Source organism: Labeo rohita, chromosome 9 (genome assembly GCF_022985175.1).
Source record: "Labeo rohita strain BAU-BD-2019 chromosome 9, IGBB_LRoh.1.0, whole genome shotgun sequence".
In the NCBI taxonomy this organism is placed as follows: Eukaryota; Metazoa; Chordata; class Actinopteri; order Cypriniformes; family Cyprinidae; genus Labeo; species Labeo rohita.
Genome location: NC_066877.1, coordinates 17,581,455 through 17,595,731, shown reverse-complemented (window position 1 = coordinate 17,595,731; position 14,277 = coordinate 17,581,455). Strand labels below are relative to the sequence as shown.

The following is a 14,277-nucleotide window of genomic DNA, read 5'->3' as shown; positions in this document are numbered from 1 at the left end:
TCCTCGAATCAGATGAAATGGGAAATTATTGGCCGGTCCCAAACACATCAGCTGCCCTTACATGACATGGGATTGAAACACAAAAATTCAGCCATCGGGACTCAGTTCACAGCGCCCGCCGCAAAAATGCAGGGATGTACTGTGGTGTATTTTTAGGGAGAACATGGAAAAGGAAAATGGTAGTGCTCTCTGTGGCTTCTCAGAGCTCCTCGCCTCCAGGGACAGTAACCACCCATTCTAAGGAAAACAACATGTACAAGTACAGTGTTTGAAGCAATGACTCGTCCAACCTAAAATGAGCTGGCTTTTCAATAACAAATATCTCAGCAAAAAGCAATTCAGTTCCACCTATTTCATTTCTATTCTAATGCATTATTCTGTCAAGCAAAGAATTTCCGAGATGGTGACAAACTGTCTGTCAGCGCTCCGTTTTAATCAGCTCTCTCATCGGACTGCGATGGATATACTGAGAGAGAAGTCTCGCATGGAAAAATACATTTACTTCGTATCACTTATATCATTACACTGGCCTTTGACCCTACTGCATCTGCTCTCTCCAGGGGAGACGTACACAAACAGCAAAGGCTGTTTGTCAGAACCGACGGCGTAAGTTTCTGTTTCACTGTATCATGTCTGAAGAAATAAAATGAACAAATCTCACATTGAGCTCCTGTGCGGTTATTTCAACAGCTCCCTTGGCAAATGAGTCAATCACCGGTCTGAGTAATCTTGTTACCTGTGAAATGCATGCATGCCACATCTATTGGCACAGAACTGCTGAAAAGGAGGCTTAGCTCAGGCAAAACAAACTAGGCGATCGAAAGAGCCATAACTGTCTCGCTGGCTATGAGTTTGTTTTGAAGGACCTTAAAGGACCTTACGATCTGAGGAAGCTTTCATAGATACGAATCGAAGTCTTAAAGAATGACTAAGCGACACGGTAGGTCTTTTGGTTCTGACTCTGCAGAAAGCGGCGTGCAATACGCTAGGTGCTGTTGGGAATTAAAGCGCACCTTCGTTTTCTCACCCTGGCGGTTTACACCGCGTTTGCGGGGAACAATCCGTCTCACGGGAGCTCACAACATTCTGAAGCACCTTGTCAGATGCCGCCTGACCTAGTCGCTCCACACAGCACCCCGGGGGAGAGAAATAAAAAAGAACGAAACAATGACTGAGGGGTTGTGTGCAGCCAAGAGGAGAAATGAGGGGAGGAGGGGAGGTGACAGCGACAGGGAAAGAGAATGGGAACGCTCCGATGCTAAGCCCACCGCTCTACCATTTCCTCCCCCTCTGCATACACACACACACAGCCAGGCCATTGTACACCCAGGGGGCTTTGCAGATAAATGGCCGCATGTTAACCACATTTGACGTGCTGCACAAAAGGGGACACCGCGGGTCCCATGACGCAACCTGCAACAACTGAAACCCGCCGCCCCCCTGCTTCCTCACCTCATCTCCTCCTCCTGCTTTGCCCATCCTAACCGAGAGAAAAAAAAGACATGAGGTGCACTGATTGGGTGAGGCTGGGACGTCAAGTGCAGAGAGAGGCAAGACAATTTGTCGCTAAGCTGTAAAGACTCCACAGCATTATGCCTGACTGGGCTTTTTGACCCAATGCCATGTCAGAGCAGTAACAGGCCCTGAAACTGAAAAAAATAAACAAACAAACAAGAAAGTTATTTGAAAGACTTCCCTTTCTGTTCAATTAAAAAAAAAACTCAATTACTTGGTTGGAAAAAAATTATAATAATGACATGTTTTGTTAACCATAAGAAATCTAAAGGGATGTTTCAAAGCTGGTGAAAAAAAACTGGGTTTAGGTTAACAAGATCTCTGAACCTTGGTTAACTAAACACTCCATAGGTATGATGAATTTACTGTCATCTTAGAGATTGATGGGACTTTCGGGCCCCCTATGCGTCCGAATGAAGCGCATTTGTGATGACAGGCCTGCAAACAGGCCGTTACGGAGCGGAAAACTTTACTTTGAGCATTTGCCATGGACCTCTCTTCCTTTGGAGCCCATTCAGGTACAAAAAGTGACCTCTGAACACCAGAGCATGGGAGCCAGCCTTCACTTTCACTCCTGCACCCACTCTCACAAGTACGGAGCCAAAAAAAAAGTGTGTGTGGGGGGGGTGGTGGTGGGGAGTTTTGCTTTGCAGCGCCAGCACTAACCTTTTCAGCCTCGTCACGTCTTTGATGCCTGACGGACTACACAAAAGCACCTGCTCCATCCCCGGAGAGCTTCTTTGGTTCCCCCCGCACCAACCCCTGCTGACCTCACCGGCATTCCATGCCTTTGGGGGGCCCTTCCCATGGCTACCTCTTCCTCAGCTGCCCCCGGACCCTCCCGCAGCCGCCCCCTTCACCCCCCTAATCCCACAGTAAACACGGCAGGGCCGGCCTGTTTGGAGGATGCACGGGACTTCTCACAGAGCTCCAAGGAAAGGTGCACCATGGATAGGGCCTCGTTGCGTGGGAATGAGGGAGGAGAGGGTACAGCACCTCATTGAGATGCAAAAGGGTCACTGGCAAAGTGAAAACCTCATAAAGTGACAAAGGCCTCTCCAGGTTGATGTGGAGATGGGTAAAGTCTTTGGTTAATGCAAATTTGGGATTGGCACGATAAAAGAATTTAAATCAAGTCCTGAATGCCATAACAACTAAGAAAAGTAGTGTGTTATGTAACTGGAGAGTTCACAGGTAAAGTTTGATCAGTTGGATAAACAGTTATTCAGTGTTTCCTCCCACTTTTGTCTTCGCTTTAACAAAACAACATTGTCATGGCTATTCGTGTCCATCTGTCTCTATATGTGAGACATTAGAGAAAGAATGAAGGAAGAGGAGAAAGAAACTTTGTGTGTGTGTGTGTATGTGTGTGTGTGAAAGATCAACTAGTGGATTGACAGCTGAGCGCTTTTTGTTTTTTTAAACAAAAAAGGGTGTCCTGTTTTCTAATACGACGTGACGAGAGGAATACATCACGTCCAAAATGAAGACATTGTAACTGCCCTGAGCCATCAATAAGTATGCCTCACAAAACATGTAATAACTCACTGTCTCACACCTCAAACCTCAACACAAGTATCACTATCCTTGCCTCCCTGCATGTTTTCACAAAAGCTGGTGTGTGAAGTGAATCAGCAGGCGGTGCCACCCTCGCATTACAAATGGCTTGCTCGGTCCTTCCCCTTTTCCATTTCCTGTGTACCTTCCCAAAGCATCACGTGACCCCTCCGACATCCCTAACACTCCCCTCCCCTCTCCTCCAATCGCTACCCGCCATACCCAGCCAGCGCTGCTAGACAGCGCACTAATTGCAGACATGCCAGGCTACCACCATAATAAAGCTGGGAGTTGCTTGGAGGGGGGGTGGCATGGCTTGCTCATTTGCAAGGATGGCTGAGGAAGGTGCCACACATGAATATTTCATTAGCTTTAATTGCTGAGGAACACTTTCTTTATGGCAGTCTCGCCAAAGAGGCCGCCGCCGGTAATAACGAGGCCTGGCCCATTGTAAAACTTGAAAAGCCGATGGCATTAAGACCTGTGATTTTGCCAGCCTGAAAAGGTGGGCTCAGTTGTACCATCTGGATCTGTGGCACACATGGCAATTCAATCCCGCTACTGCCTAGCAATTGGAATACAATTAAGGCCTGACATCATTCAGTTACAGTAGACCCTCAGGGCACCTTTTACATCTAGCATCATTCAGTCAGGTAATTGACAACTTTAGCACTTCACAGCTAAGGCCAAGTAGAAACAGACCAAACCCGGTTAGCTAGAATTGCACACTCTCTGTTAAATAAACTTCACTTAACACACCTTTGAACAGCTCAGATTCCCTCTCATGAATAAATGTGCTGGTTGCAGTGTGCAAAAGAGCTAGTCTGTGCTAGCATCTCATTTGTAGCGACCAGAGGCTGCTTTGACGGGGCCATCAGATCCAATCCTCCTGAGTGCTAGCGCTTACACTAAGGAAGAGGATCATTTAGCCCAGGAATGTAAAGCACAGGACATCCTCCCTGATAAGGAGCAGGCATGCCTTGCCCGAGGTTGTGGGCCAGGAGTTATCGACTTGAAAGGCAGCAAGTCAGCACTACACTCAGGCTTTGGCTTCTGTGAGCGGAGCGTCTCCTCATTACTTTAATTGCTAGACCTGCAACCCTCAAAAAAAGTTATGCCCTGTAATCTCAGAAGAGAGCCCTGCTGGTGGACGGTTGGAGGAGCAGTAAAACGGAAAAGGCAGAGCTTGGTGACTGCTTTCAAAACCTCACCTCAGATAATGATAAGACACGGCAGATTCAAGGAACGACGGGGAGCGAGGTGCTACAAACACGGCCTGCCTGTATAGAAGGAATGCTGTCAGGAGTAATTCCTCAGTACTGTTCATTTCCTGAGGTAGCAGGTTGACATTTGCTTATGACAGCGCCCGCAGCCTCTCTGTCCCAGGCAAGTGCTGGGAATAGCACATGCCACCCTTTCGCACTTTGGAATCCACATCTGTGTCATAGGAAGATGTCAGAGCCCGGTCCTTTTACTTTCACTTTTATGTTGCAAATGGATGACTGAATAAGTATGTGTTTAGATAACAAGGCTGATGTAATTACAGCTATTGGCCCTTCCAACATAGGCGTGCATGTTTAGTCTGATCTCGGAGCAGTGCCTATGACTGTGGGTCAGAATGAAAGAGGCCATTACACTCAAGCTAATCTCTGAGAGCAATCTATTCCAATTACTTAACCACCGTATCACAGGCCAACATCTCCACCCTCATCGCAGCGAAGGGAAGATATGCGCCGACAGACGCAGCCTGTGTTTTCCTAGCAGCTCGGTGAGGGGAAACCTTCAAACGCAGATGACTGGCAGCAAGGCCGCAGCCCATGGACACAGACTCTTTGGGCCTGTAATATAGATCTGGCATTAGGGCGGGAGCATTGTCAACAGAGTGGGCTTTAAGAGGCATTCACCCATACATGGGAGGTCTGGGTCCACAGATGTCATGACACCTTAATCCACCGATCCGTTATTGATTGTTCCATGTGTCTGTGACCTTGCCGGAGGTGTTCCACTAATCAAACGGGACATGTCCATGTGAGTGTGTACGGTGTACATGTGGGCTTTGTGAGAGAGCATCCATATGTGTAGGCAAACATAAGTCGGACTTGAGGGAACAATTAACTGCGATTCCCAACTGTCAGGAAAAGGTGAAAAATAGAGGGGTTAAATGCATGAAAAACAACTTTTATCAAAGGCTTATCAATTCGTATGCACGTTACATTCACAACAACACACACACACATCCCGGTCGAGCTTAACCTTAGTCCCATTCATTATCACCGGGACTGTTGTTTCTGCTGCCTGCAGTGACATACCTCATTATTGACCTTGGTAAATCCTCGCTGTTTAGGCTAACGGCAATTCGGCGCCACAAAATGTCACAGCTCTACTCTGCACTCACTCATGAAGAAAATGTGCACATGGTTAGTTAGGGGGAAGACGCACAACGAACTCTGTCAGTCACCTTGAACCGCAAACATACACGTCTGCGGCTGAGCACCTTGAACAACAACAACAGATAACTTGTAAAGTACAGCCTCTGACTACGGAAACATTACATGCTATCTTGATCGCCATGGCCGGTGTGGGTGTTTTTGGCACTCTCGGGCCAACTACCCACAACCAACGTAGCGATGGACTGCATAAAACAAGAGCTCTGGCATTTGAAGCTGTATCATCTAGTAGAGAGTGGGAGAGCAAGAGAAAAGAGGAGGGAACAGACTCACTACTGTGAATTGCCCATTCCGGTTAGTCACAAGTGACACAGGACTAACGAAGCCTCCGGTGGTGTTCTCCTGTCCCTCTTAGCGGTGACAGATGTTAGGAGAACAGAGTCAGATAAAGCTCTCTGCACTAGCTTGGAGAAAGAAAAAGAAAATGGGGGATGGGCTTGATGTAGCTTAACTTGGAACAAAAACACCATAGTTATGCCACGGTCAGACAGTTTCCTGCCACAAAGTATATGGGAATCTAAGCATCTCCTAGCAAATATTCCAAAATATCTACCACCAGCTTCTGCGGGAGCTCTTTGAATCGACGTGTACCAATGCACTTTGTGGCGGATGCTCCCGAAACAACTCCTCCACCTAGAACCATCTAATCTCTCGCGTCCAGAGAAGAAGTTTGAGGCACACAATGGGGGCATGTCTCTACACTAATGTATGTTCCCTTGTCTTTGGCAGATAGCAGACTGCTTTAGCTTTAACCAGCCTCCCTGGGCCACCAGCATACAGCTTAATGCGATAATACGGCCGCCCGGTGAAGCATTAGGCCTTCTGCACCCCAGCAAACAAAGGACCCCCTCTTTCCAAGCAGGGTCGGTCCCCTCCCCAGTGTCCATAGGTGTTTGCTGAAGTAAATCGGCCTAAATCCTGCACAGCTTGGCCCAGCTGAAAGGGGAGGGGACTTGAATGAAGGTGTACAGATAATCTCCTTTTCTTACAAACAAAAAAAAAGTCGAGGGGGGAGGGAGCGAAACAGATAAAATTAAGAATTCATATCACATGGTGCATTTGAGTATTCTTACGTTCCCTCTCTCTCTCGGTATGCCTGTGGATTTGCATTTGTGATCCCTGACCTATTGAGGTACAGGGGGAAAAGCGAATGAAAGGCTAACACAATAATGGATGTCTTGTCTGTCAGTGAAAAGGCACAGGCGTTTGGCCCCTGACTGGATGTTTTGTCTCACTTCGTGAAAGCGATGGACTGCTAGAAAGTGTTGGTCCTGAGAGTGGCATCTGTCCCGCCACCCATACAAATCCACCGATCTCTAAAGACCAACGTCTCGTTTCTCTTATCTCTGTATCTGGGTCGTTGGCTTATCTTGAACATGGCAGATGTATGGCAACTTTAGGGCTGGGGTGGGGGAAACAAAACATAACCAAAGGGAACTAGTCAAAATGAGTGAGCTAAAATGGAACGTGTGATTTTGCTACAAAGTGACAACACAAACAACTAACACCTAACGTCCGTCGCAGCACTTTAAAAATGGATTCTGCATAGTCTCAAGCACTTGTGATATTTCTTTTGGGTCCATAAAACAATCTGTTGCTAGCCCCTCTGTTCCACTGGCCTCCTGCTCTCCTCCAGTGTACACACACTAACTTGTTTTCTCTCACTCAATTCTTGCTAACCTTATCAGTGTCTCTTTTTTTTTTTGTTTGTTTGTTTTTTTTTTTTTCTTTTTTTTTTGTCTCTCAAAGGCCCTCCCTATTTTCTCTCTCTCGTCTGCTGTTCGGCCGTTAATAGTTCCAGACTGGCATCCAGTAACATTATCTAGCCATTAGTGAGGACCCCGTCCCTCGGCTGGGGCAGTTGACCAGCGTGGGTAGCGTAACCAAGGGAGTTTAACAATTGCAAAGAGGCACCAAAGTTATGTCACTCTACCTCTATACCTCTAGCTCTAGATCATAATTTCCACCTTTTCTCTCCTCACTTGCTCGCTCTCGCTCTCCCTTTCTCCTTTCTCTCTTGCGCTCTTTTCATCTCTGGCTTTGGGATGCTGAAAGCGAGAGAGTGGCCTGGCGGCAGTGAAAGGGCTGAATTGTGATTAAGAAGGAGGAGAGGAGCTCCTTTTCTTTGTTCTGCCCTCGGGGGTGTTTACTGAGGGGGTGTGTGGTGGAGGAGGGAGAGAGGGAGTGAGGGAGGAAAAAAATAGAGAGAGGGAGAGAGAAAGAAGGAAAGGGGGTGGCTGAAACATGGCATAGCAGATATGAAAGGCATTCAGGTCAGCACAGATGATGGTACTGCTGGAGAGCTACTTGAGATTGGTGTGTACATGTGTGTTAGAGAGCGAGACCTCTATTTGTAAATGTGCGAATAATTAATTGCACAAATTTATGCTGCTTTTTTATTTTTTTGAAAAGATGCATTTAGTAGGAAGTGGTTAAAGAAGGAGGGTGAAAGGTATCTGCCGCAGCTGCATTCACAATGGCCCGGTTGTGCGCGATACGTGCCAAAGACAGTACACTAGACACCCTGGTACTGCCGATTATAAGAGCATGCCAATGAGATGCCCCAATGACAAGCCATTGTTTTAGCGCTTTGTCTCAGTGAACCTGCTAGCCTCTTTATGCCATCCGAACAAATATCACACAATGTTCCTTTCATAGAAACAAGTGATTTAATCTGTTAACTGCTGTGACTCAATGCAGTGACTTCTCACAAAGGCTTCTGATCGTTTGTATTAGCAGCTCTAGCATCGGTTTCTAAACAAGCCAAAAACAAGAATGAATCACAAAGAAATTTTAAAGTGACAGCTGTAGGACACATCACAGACAAATTATGCCTAATAACAGGAAAAACCTGAGAGAAATTAAAAACCAATGCGGTCACAAAAAGCTTACAGCGAACTGTCATTAAAGACAAATCGACACACAACAACAGAACCATGACAATCTATAGAACGCTGCAACTTTATAGTCTTGCACCTCTGACAGTTTTGTCAAGCTGGCCCTCACAGCTGGATGTGACGTGCTGTGAAAAAAAGGGGGAGGTTGGGGGTGTGGGAGGGTAAATGACAACCACAACACAACTGCAGCCAGAGAGCAGATCGAGTTTCACATAGGGCCTAATGTGACCTCCCATTGGGCCCTCGAAACAGTGGGGTGGGGCCGCGCTTCGAGAGAAGAGGACCTGAACTACAAACTATAAAAATACATTTGGACTCATTATTTAACGAACCTGTCATTTTAATATTCACCAACTTATTTAAATGGGGTAAAATGTGCATTTTTAATCATTTAGAGAGTTAATGAGGCAATAAGCAAACAATCAAATGTGTACATTCAGTAATAAATTGTAAGGATTATTTAAAATAATAATAAAGTCTGCTGAATAATTTTACGCAATTATACAAAAGCATTCATCTGATCAATATTTTTAATATGTGTGTTTAATTTCCATTATTTACAATTATGTTATAACGGCCTGTTAAGACGATTCAAAACATTTGACTCAACTCAAGTTTTATAGTCATCGCTCGATATACATTATTTATCTAGTCCTACGTGTTCCCCTCAAAGACATTTTCTGGCATTAAAAAGAATAAAAAGTATAGCATCCCCAAAAGTTAAATAAGTAAGCAATAATGTTTTGCCCAAACAAACAGCATCTGAAAATAATCATGAACTCAACGTGATGCGTCTCTGTTTTAATCCGAATCAAGAGAATTACTAATTGAGCGCTTCATTCATTTTTGCCCCAATCTGAAAATAAGTTTCAACCCATCGACTTTATTTAATGCCATACACTCCGCGACAGGCTACATTGGTTTTAAAAAAAAAAATAGATCGCATTTAATAAAGTATCGAGGTCAAACATAGCTAACAGAGTCCGGGAATATGTGTAAATGCTACTACCAAAATAACCAGAGCGATATTTACATTTATTTACATAAAACGCAAATTGAACAACATAATTAGAAGTGTTCCGATTAAAACAAATCTTTTCTTTTTGCAAAAAAAATATATTTATCAACAAAAGAAGGAGGGGACAGCGTGAGTGATAGTCTTGAGATGTTTGAAGATGAGTTTGTTTTTCTTTGTGTCTAAAATGCTCCTCAGGCCAGTGCTATGCCACCAGGACTTTTCTTTTAGTCTTTTTTCCTTAGCATTCCAACAAAAACATTAGTCACTTAAATTTACTTCAATTATGCCTTCAACACAAACCAGAAGTCATGAGTTCAATAAGTCACAACACTTGTGACTATTTATAAATTAAGAAAGTGACGAAAAGTGTCCCAACACATAACCTGTAACTGTACAGCAGTACTTCACTCCTTTACAACTTCAGCAAAGACAGAAAGTCCATAACAAGCAGAAGTGTAAAACGTCCACAAATCACAAACAACACTCAAAACAACTTTCTTACGCATTTAAAGGTATTTTAGACCCATATTGTGTTCAGGAGAAGACACGCGAGCGCGCACGCACTCACACACACATAACGGTTTTGTGCTGTGAGATAATAGACGCTCACATCTGAACTCTCCCTCTAACTCTTATTCTGTTACAACTTGAACATTTCCACGGCAATGAAAACACTTTAAACTAGTAGACTTAAAGCTTAGGCACACAAGAGAATAGTTTAGGCTACAGTGTCGCTGAGTTTTCCGCACTCTTCTGTACAGCGCTTCAGTTGACAACGCGCAATCTCACCTAAATCCAACTGTGTTTTAAAGACGCGAGAACAAGCCGGAGTTCAGTTTTTCGCCATAAGTCACTTTCTTACCGTTCTTTCTCCTCGGGTTGGCCTGTTTTCTCCTCTTACACCGGGGACCCTCCGCCATGATCTCCTGCTTCATTGATAAGAGTGGGTCAGATGGCAGCAGTCCGCATGGGCTCCGCTCCTTCATCCAAGATCTAGCAACCAACACACACACGGCAACAATTGGACTCTCAGGGCAGGAAGGAGGATGTGTGTCGCTCACAGGAGAGCAAATGATATTTGGGGGGTAGAGTGACTGAGAAGTCCGAATGAAGTTATCCAGGAGGGTTTGTTTAGAGGGACCGTAAGCGTCCTGCGCGTCGTCTGATCTTTTGAAGTGTGTGTGTGTGTGTGATCGGACAGCAACGCGTGAGTGCGCGAATGAAGGGGGACGGACACACCGACACCTTCAAGTCACCATAAAGCATGTGCTGTGCGTACAGAGCATTTCACAGAATGAGAAGCTACGAAAGTTTTCGGCAACTTGTGTTTGGTGGAAATGCTTTATGTAGCTTATTTTTTCCCTGTCTGTTTTAGCTTTAAGTTATAGGCATCCTGTGGGCTACTTTCTTTGTGAGTCTGACAGATGTAAATATTGGCATCGTAATTTCTTGATTGACCGAATTTACTTTAGCTCGGAATTGTCTTTAAAATCCCGTTTATTTTTTAAAATGCTAAGAGAAACGCTATTTATTAATAATCGTTCGCTTATAGCTATTTTCCTTTCTTTTTCATTTTATTTTTTTAAGGGAAAAAACACGAAAAGACTCTAAAACATTATTTGTGTGCACTCTTCTAATAACTGCTTATATTACGTCTTACATTTAAAAACTGTATTTGTCATCTAATCATAATGTAAAAAGAAATGTAGCATTGTGCAGGCGAATCCTTAAAAATAACACACTGAATCTAAGCATGATAAACAAACAAATTAAAAAAAAGCTACATTACCCTTTCATCACTGGAAATATAAGTCTTGGAAATTTTGTGGACGGTGATGACAAAATCAAAATGATTTTTTTCAGCTTAGTTTTGCAATTAAACGTCTGAATATTTAGACTAAAAGTCATGTAACTAATATTTAAAAACAAGGCTGAAGAGATGCGGATCAGAAAGGGTTCCCATGTTGTTGTCTAACGGGAAAGCATCCGTTTATGAGAGACGCGTAAACATGCACTAATAAATTTAACGAGCGACATCATCATCATCATCATCTTCACTATCCCTGTGTGAAGCTGCCGGTGTGTCAGCATCCGTGAGGCGAGCGCACCTTTCTCACCTGCGCCGACTGAAGCCAAGTTGATTGCAATCTCGTATTCGGGAGGGGGTTTAAAAAAAAGTCAAATAGGGTGTATAAAAAGCATCCACAAGGACTCAAGTACACACGAAACAGGCTCACCTACCCGATTCTATATGAAAATTCCCCAAAGAGCCGGTTAGAGGGGAGGAAAACGCCACAGAGGTGTTTGGAGCGCTGAGGAGGACTCTGCTCTATAATGAGGGACCGTTATTCCTGATGGACAGGTTTGGACTGATCTCTGTGAGCCACAACACGGAACAAACCTGAGGACGCACTGACGTGTTCCGCCTCTTCAGATGACATTTCTGCGCTCTCTCTTTTACTTTTGCGCTCCGAGACTCTGACACACACGCCACCTATCTTTACACGGCGGGATAGATGGAGAAACACTGAGGTCGTCTGTGATGAACCACATCAGGTGCTCGCGTCTAGCGTTCTGCAGCACAGGTGGGACTTTGGAAAGGTGAGGCGGTGGACATTCTATCCTGCAAGCGGAAAAGAGCAAAAACGGTTACAACTCGAGCATCGACTGCATGATCTTAAGGAAGAGGAGAGGAAAAAGATGCATGAGGGGTTGCCGGTGCAGCAGTGATCTGACAGGTAGCTCACCTGTGTGCGTGTGCGCGCTCTTTCACCTGACATTTCATTGTGACGTCTTGTTTTGCGCGGTGGCGAATATTGCATATTTTCACGCGTTTGTTTATATGTGATTCACTGTATAAAATACGGAGTGTTTCGGGCTCCGGGGTGCACAGTGCAATTAAAAGTGATAGTGTAGAGACTTTATGTTGCATATTTCAAGCCAGACATGATGAATTCGATGCAGCGGGCGTACAAAAATGATTTATTTCCACCAAAATCTCGATTTTTTTTTTTAATACAACACTCCGTGATTTATTAAAGGCACTCTGATTGGTACAGTGCGAAGAAATTTACCCTCCCTAAATTCATGCATTTGTTTTTTGTATGGATTACTAATTGACCAATAAAATGTCAGTGCTGTTTGATGTACTCATTAAAGACCAATTGGATTTCACTGGAGGCGTTTATATTAATCGATGCATTTTATTTATACATTGCTTGAGCATTGCGCACTTGCTTTAAAATCCCTCGTTGCTCATGACGCATCTAATAATAATATTAATAATGATGATGATAATAATAAGTGTTTTATTTTTAATCAATTATTAATATAATATTTAACATTACTTTTTTTTGTCCTTAAAACGTGGAAATACCAGACGCTGATTTCACTCTTTTTTTTTCTCTTAATGCATTTTTATTTTTATGAATGTGTGTTTGTGCCGCTGTAGAGTGTGGCGTGAAATTGGATCATAGTCGAGAGAATAAAACCCTAACCTAGAAATTTATTTGTGTCGATTATTTTTTTGTATTCTGAGACACTATGACCTATTTTCTGGAGAAGTAAACGAAAGAATCGAGTGTAACAAGGACGGTGCTCAGCTAACCGTTCTGTGTGTGCTGTTGTGTCAATTGGCAGCAGAAGTTCTGCTGTATTACTCATTCACTTTGACTGGAATCAGCTCCCCTCGCGAGATTTCTCACTAATACATTTCCGAGGATAAAACGGCATATATTCAATTCCTGATTCTCCAACTGCCATTCACAATGATAGAAACCAACGTGACCTCATATTCTTACGTTTCACCCACATACTTCTGTTCCCAAATGATCCCTTTGTCTCATTTATAACAAGATTCCTCTGCTCTCTCCATCGTTTGCCCTGAATTTAGTTTTAGTAAATTGTTAGGACTTAATCATTACTGCTAGTTGGATATTTGTTTTAAAATCACTGAAAAAAAGGCATGATAATAGAAAACACTTAATAAATTCTGTCAGCTACTGATCAAGTGTGAAACCAATAAGAACAAATCAAACTATCACAGCATACACAGAGAGCAAAACTTCCTGTTGCATCATCAGTCTGGGGGAGTTTACTGCTTTCAGAAAACTTGAGAGCAGAGAATGAAATCTTGTCTTCACAACAAAGCTTTATCAATAATATCTGACAGGATATCAGAGACCACTATTATTGATCTTTCAGATGGAAACAATCGAGGGGAAGACAACGCTGAGTCTTTTGTAGTACGGAACGACTAGTTAGGCCTGATTGTGCCACAAAAACACAGAACACAGACTGCTGACAAAATACCTGTGGGCGCAGGATGGAAAGAGGGAAGTTCTGCCACATCATCTGCAGCACCATTAGCCCCTCACGTAGACGAGAGTGACACGGTTCAGTCTAGGCAAAGTTAGTTTAAAATCAGCAAATTCTTGGAAATATAAAAGAGAACTGAGAGAATGAGTCAACAAAAACCTGAGGAAAGGTTTACCATACTGTGACCACGTGAGCTCCTAGTCACCTCCCCAACAAACCAACACACACACATACACACACACTGTTGCTTAAGTACATCTTGCAACATTGCAAGAGACACAATCTCTGTATAAACTACCCACCAGAGTGAGACACTGGAAAAAATGATTTTCCCCCCAGACGATGCATTTAATTAATATTACAAGTGTGCACTTTGACAGCGTCATAAACTGGATTTTGGAATTTTTGACTCAGATTTTCTTTCATAACACCTATGATGTTCCTCTGTGCCATATTTTAATTGTCACCACTCTCGGTCCATCAAGCAACCCGTTCCACCCCCTCTCCGTCTGGGCCGCTCTATGTC

The 14,277-nt window shown here is 43.8% G+C and overlaps 1 protein-coding gene across 3 annotated transcripts in view; it reads right to left on the bottom strand.

Moving 5' to 3' along the window:
* The window catches only part of zeb2a (zinc finger E-box binding homeobox 2a), a 55,038-nt gene extending 43,214 nt beyond the window's left edge, over positions 1-11,824 (bottom strand). For 2 of the 3 annotated variants that reach the window (XM_051120112.1, XM_051120114.1), the window contains exons 1-2: positions 11,676-11,824; positions 10,297-10,427 (exon numbers count right to left, since the gene is read on the bottom strand). In XM_051120112.1, the coding sequence (XP_050976069.1) occupies positions 10,297-10,420 (124 nt within the window). In that variant the 5' untranslated portion in view covers positions 10,421-10,427; positions 11,676-11,824. Of the gene's footprint in view, positions 1-10,296; positions 10,775-11,675 lie in introns of those variants that run through there. The other variant, XM_051120113.1, reaches the window with a different exon arrangement.
* Between the last annotated feature and the right edge of the window lie 2,453 nt (positions 11,825-14,277).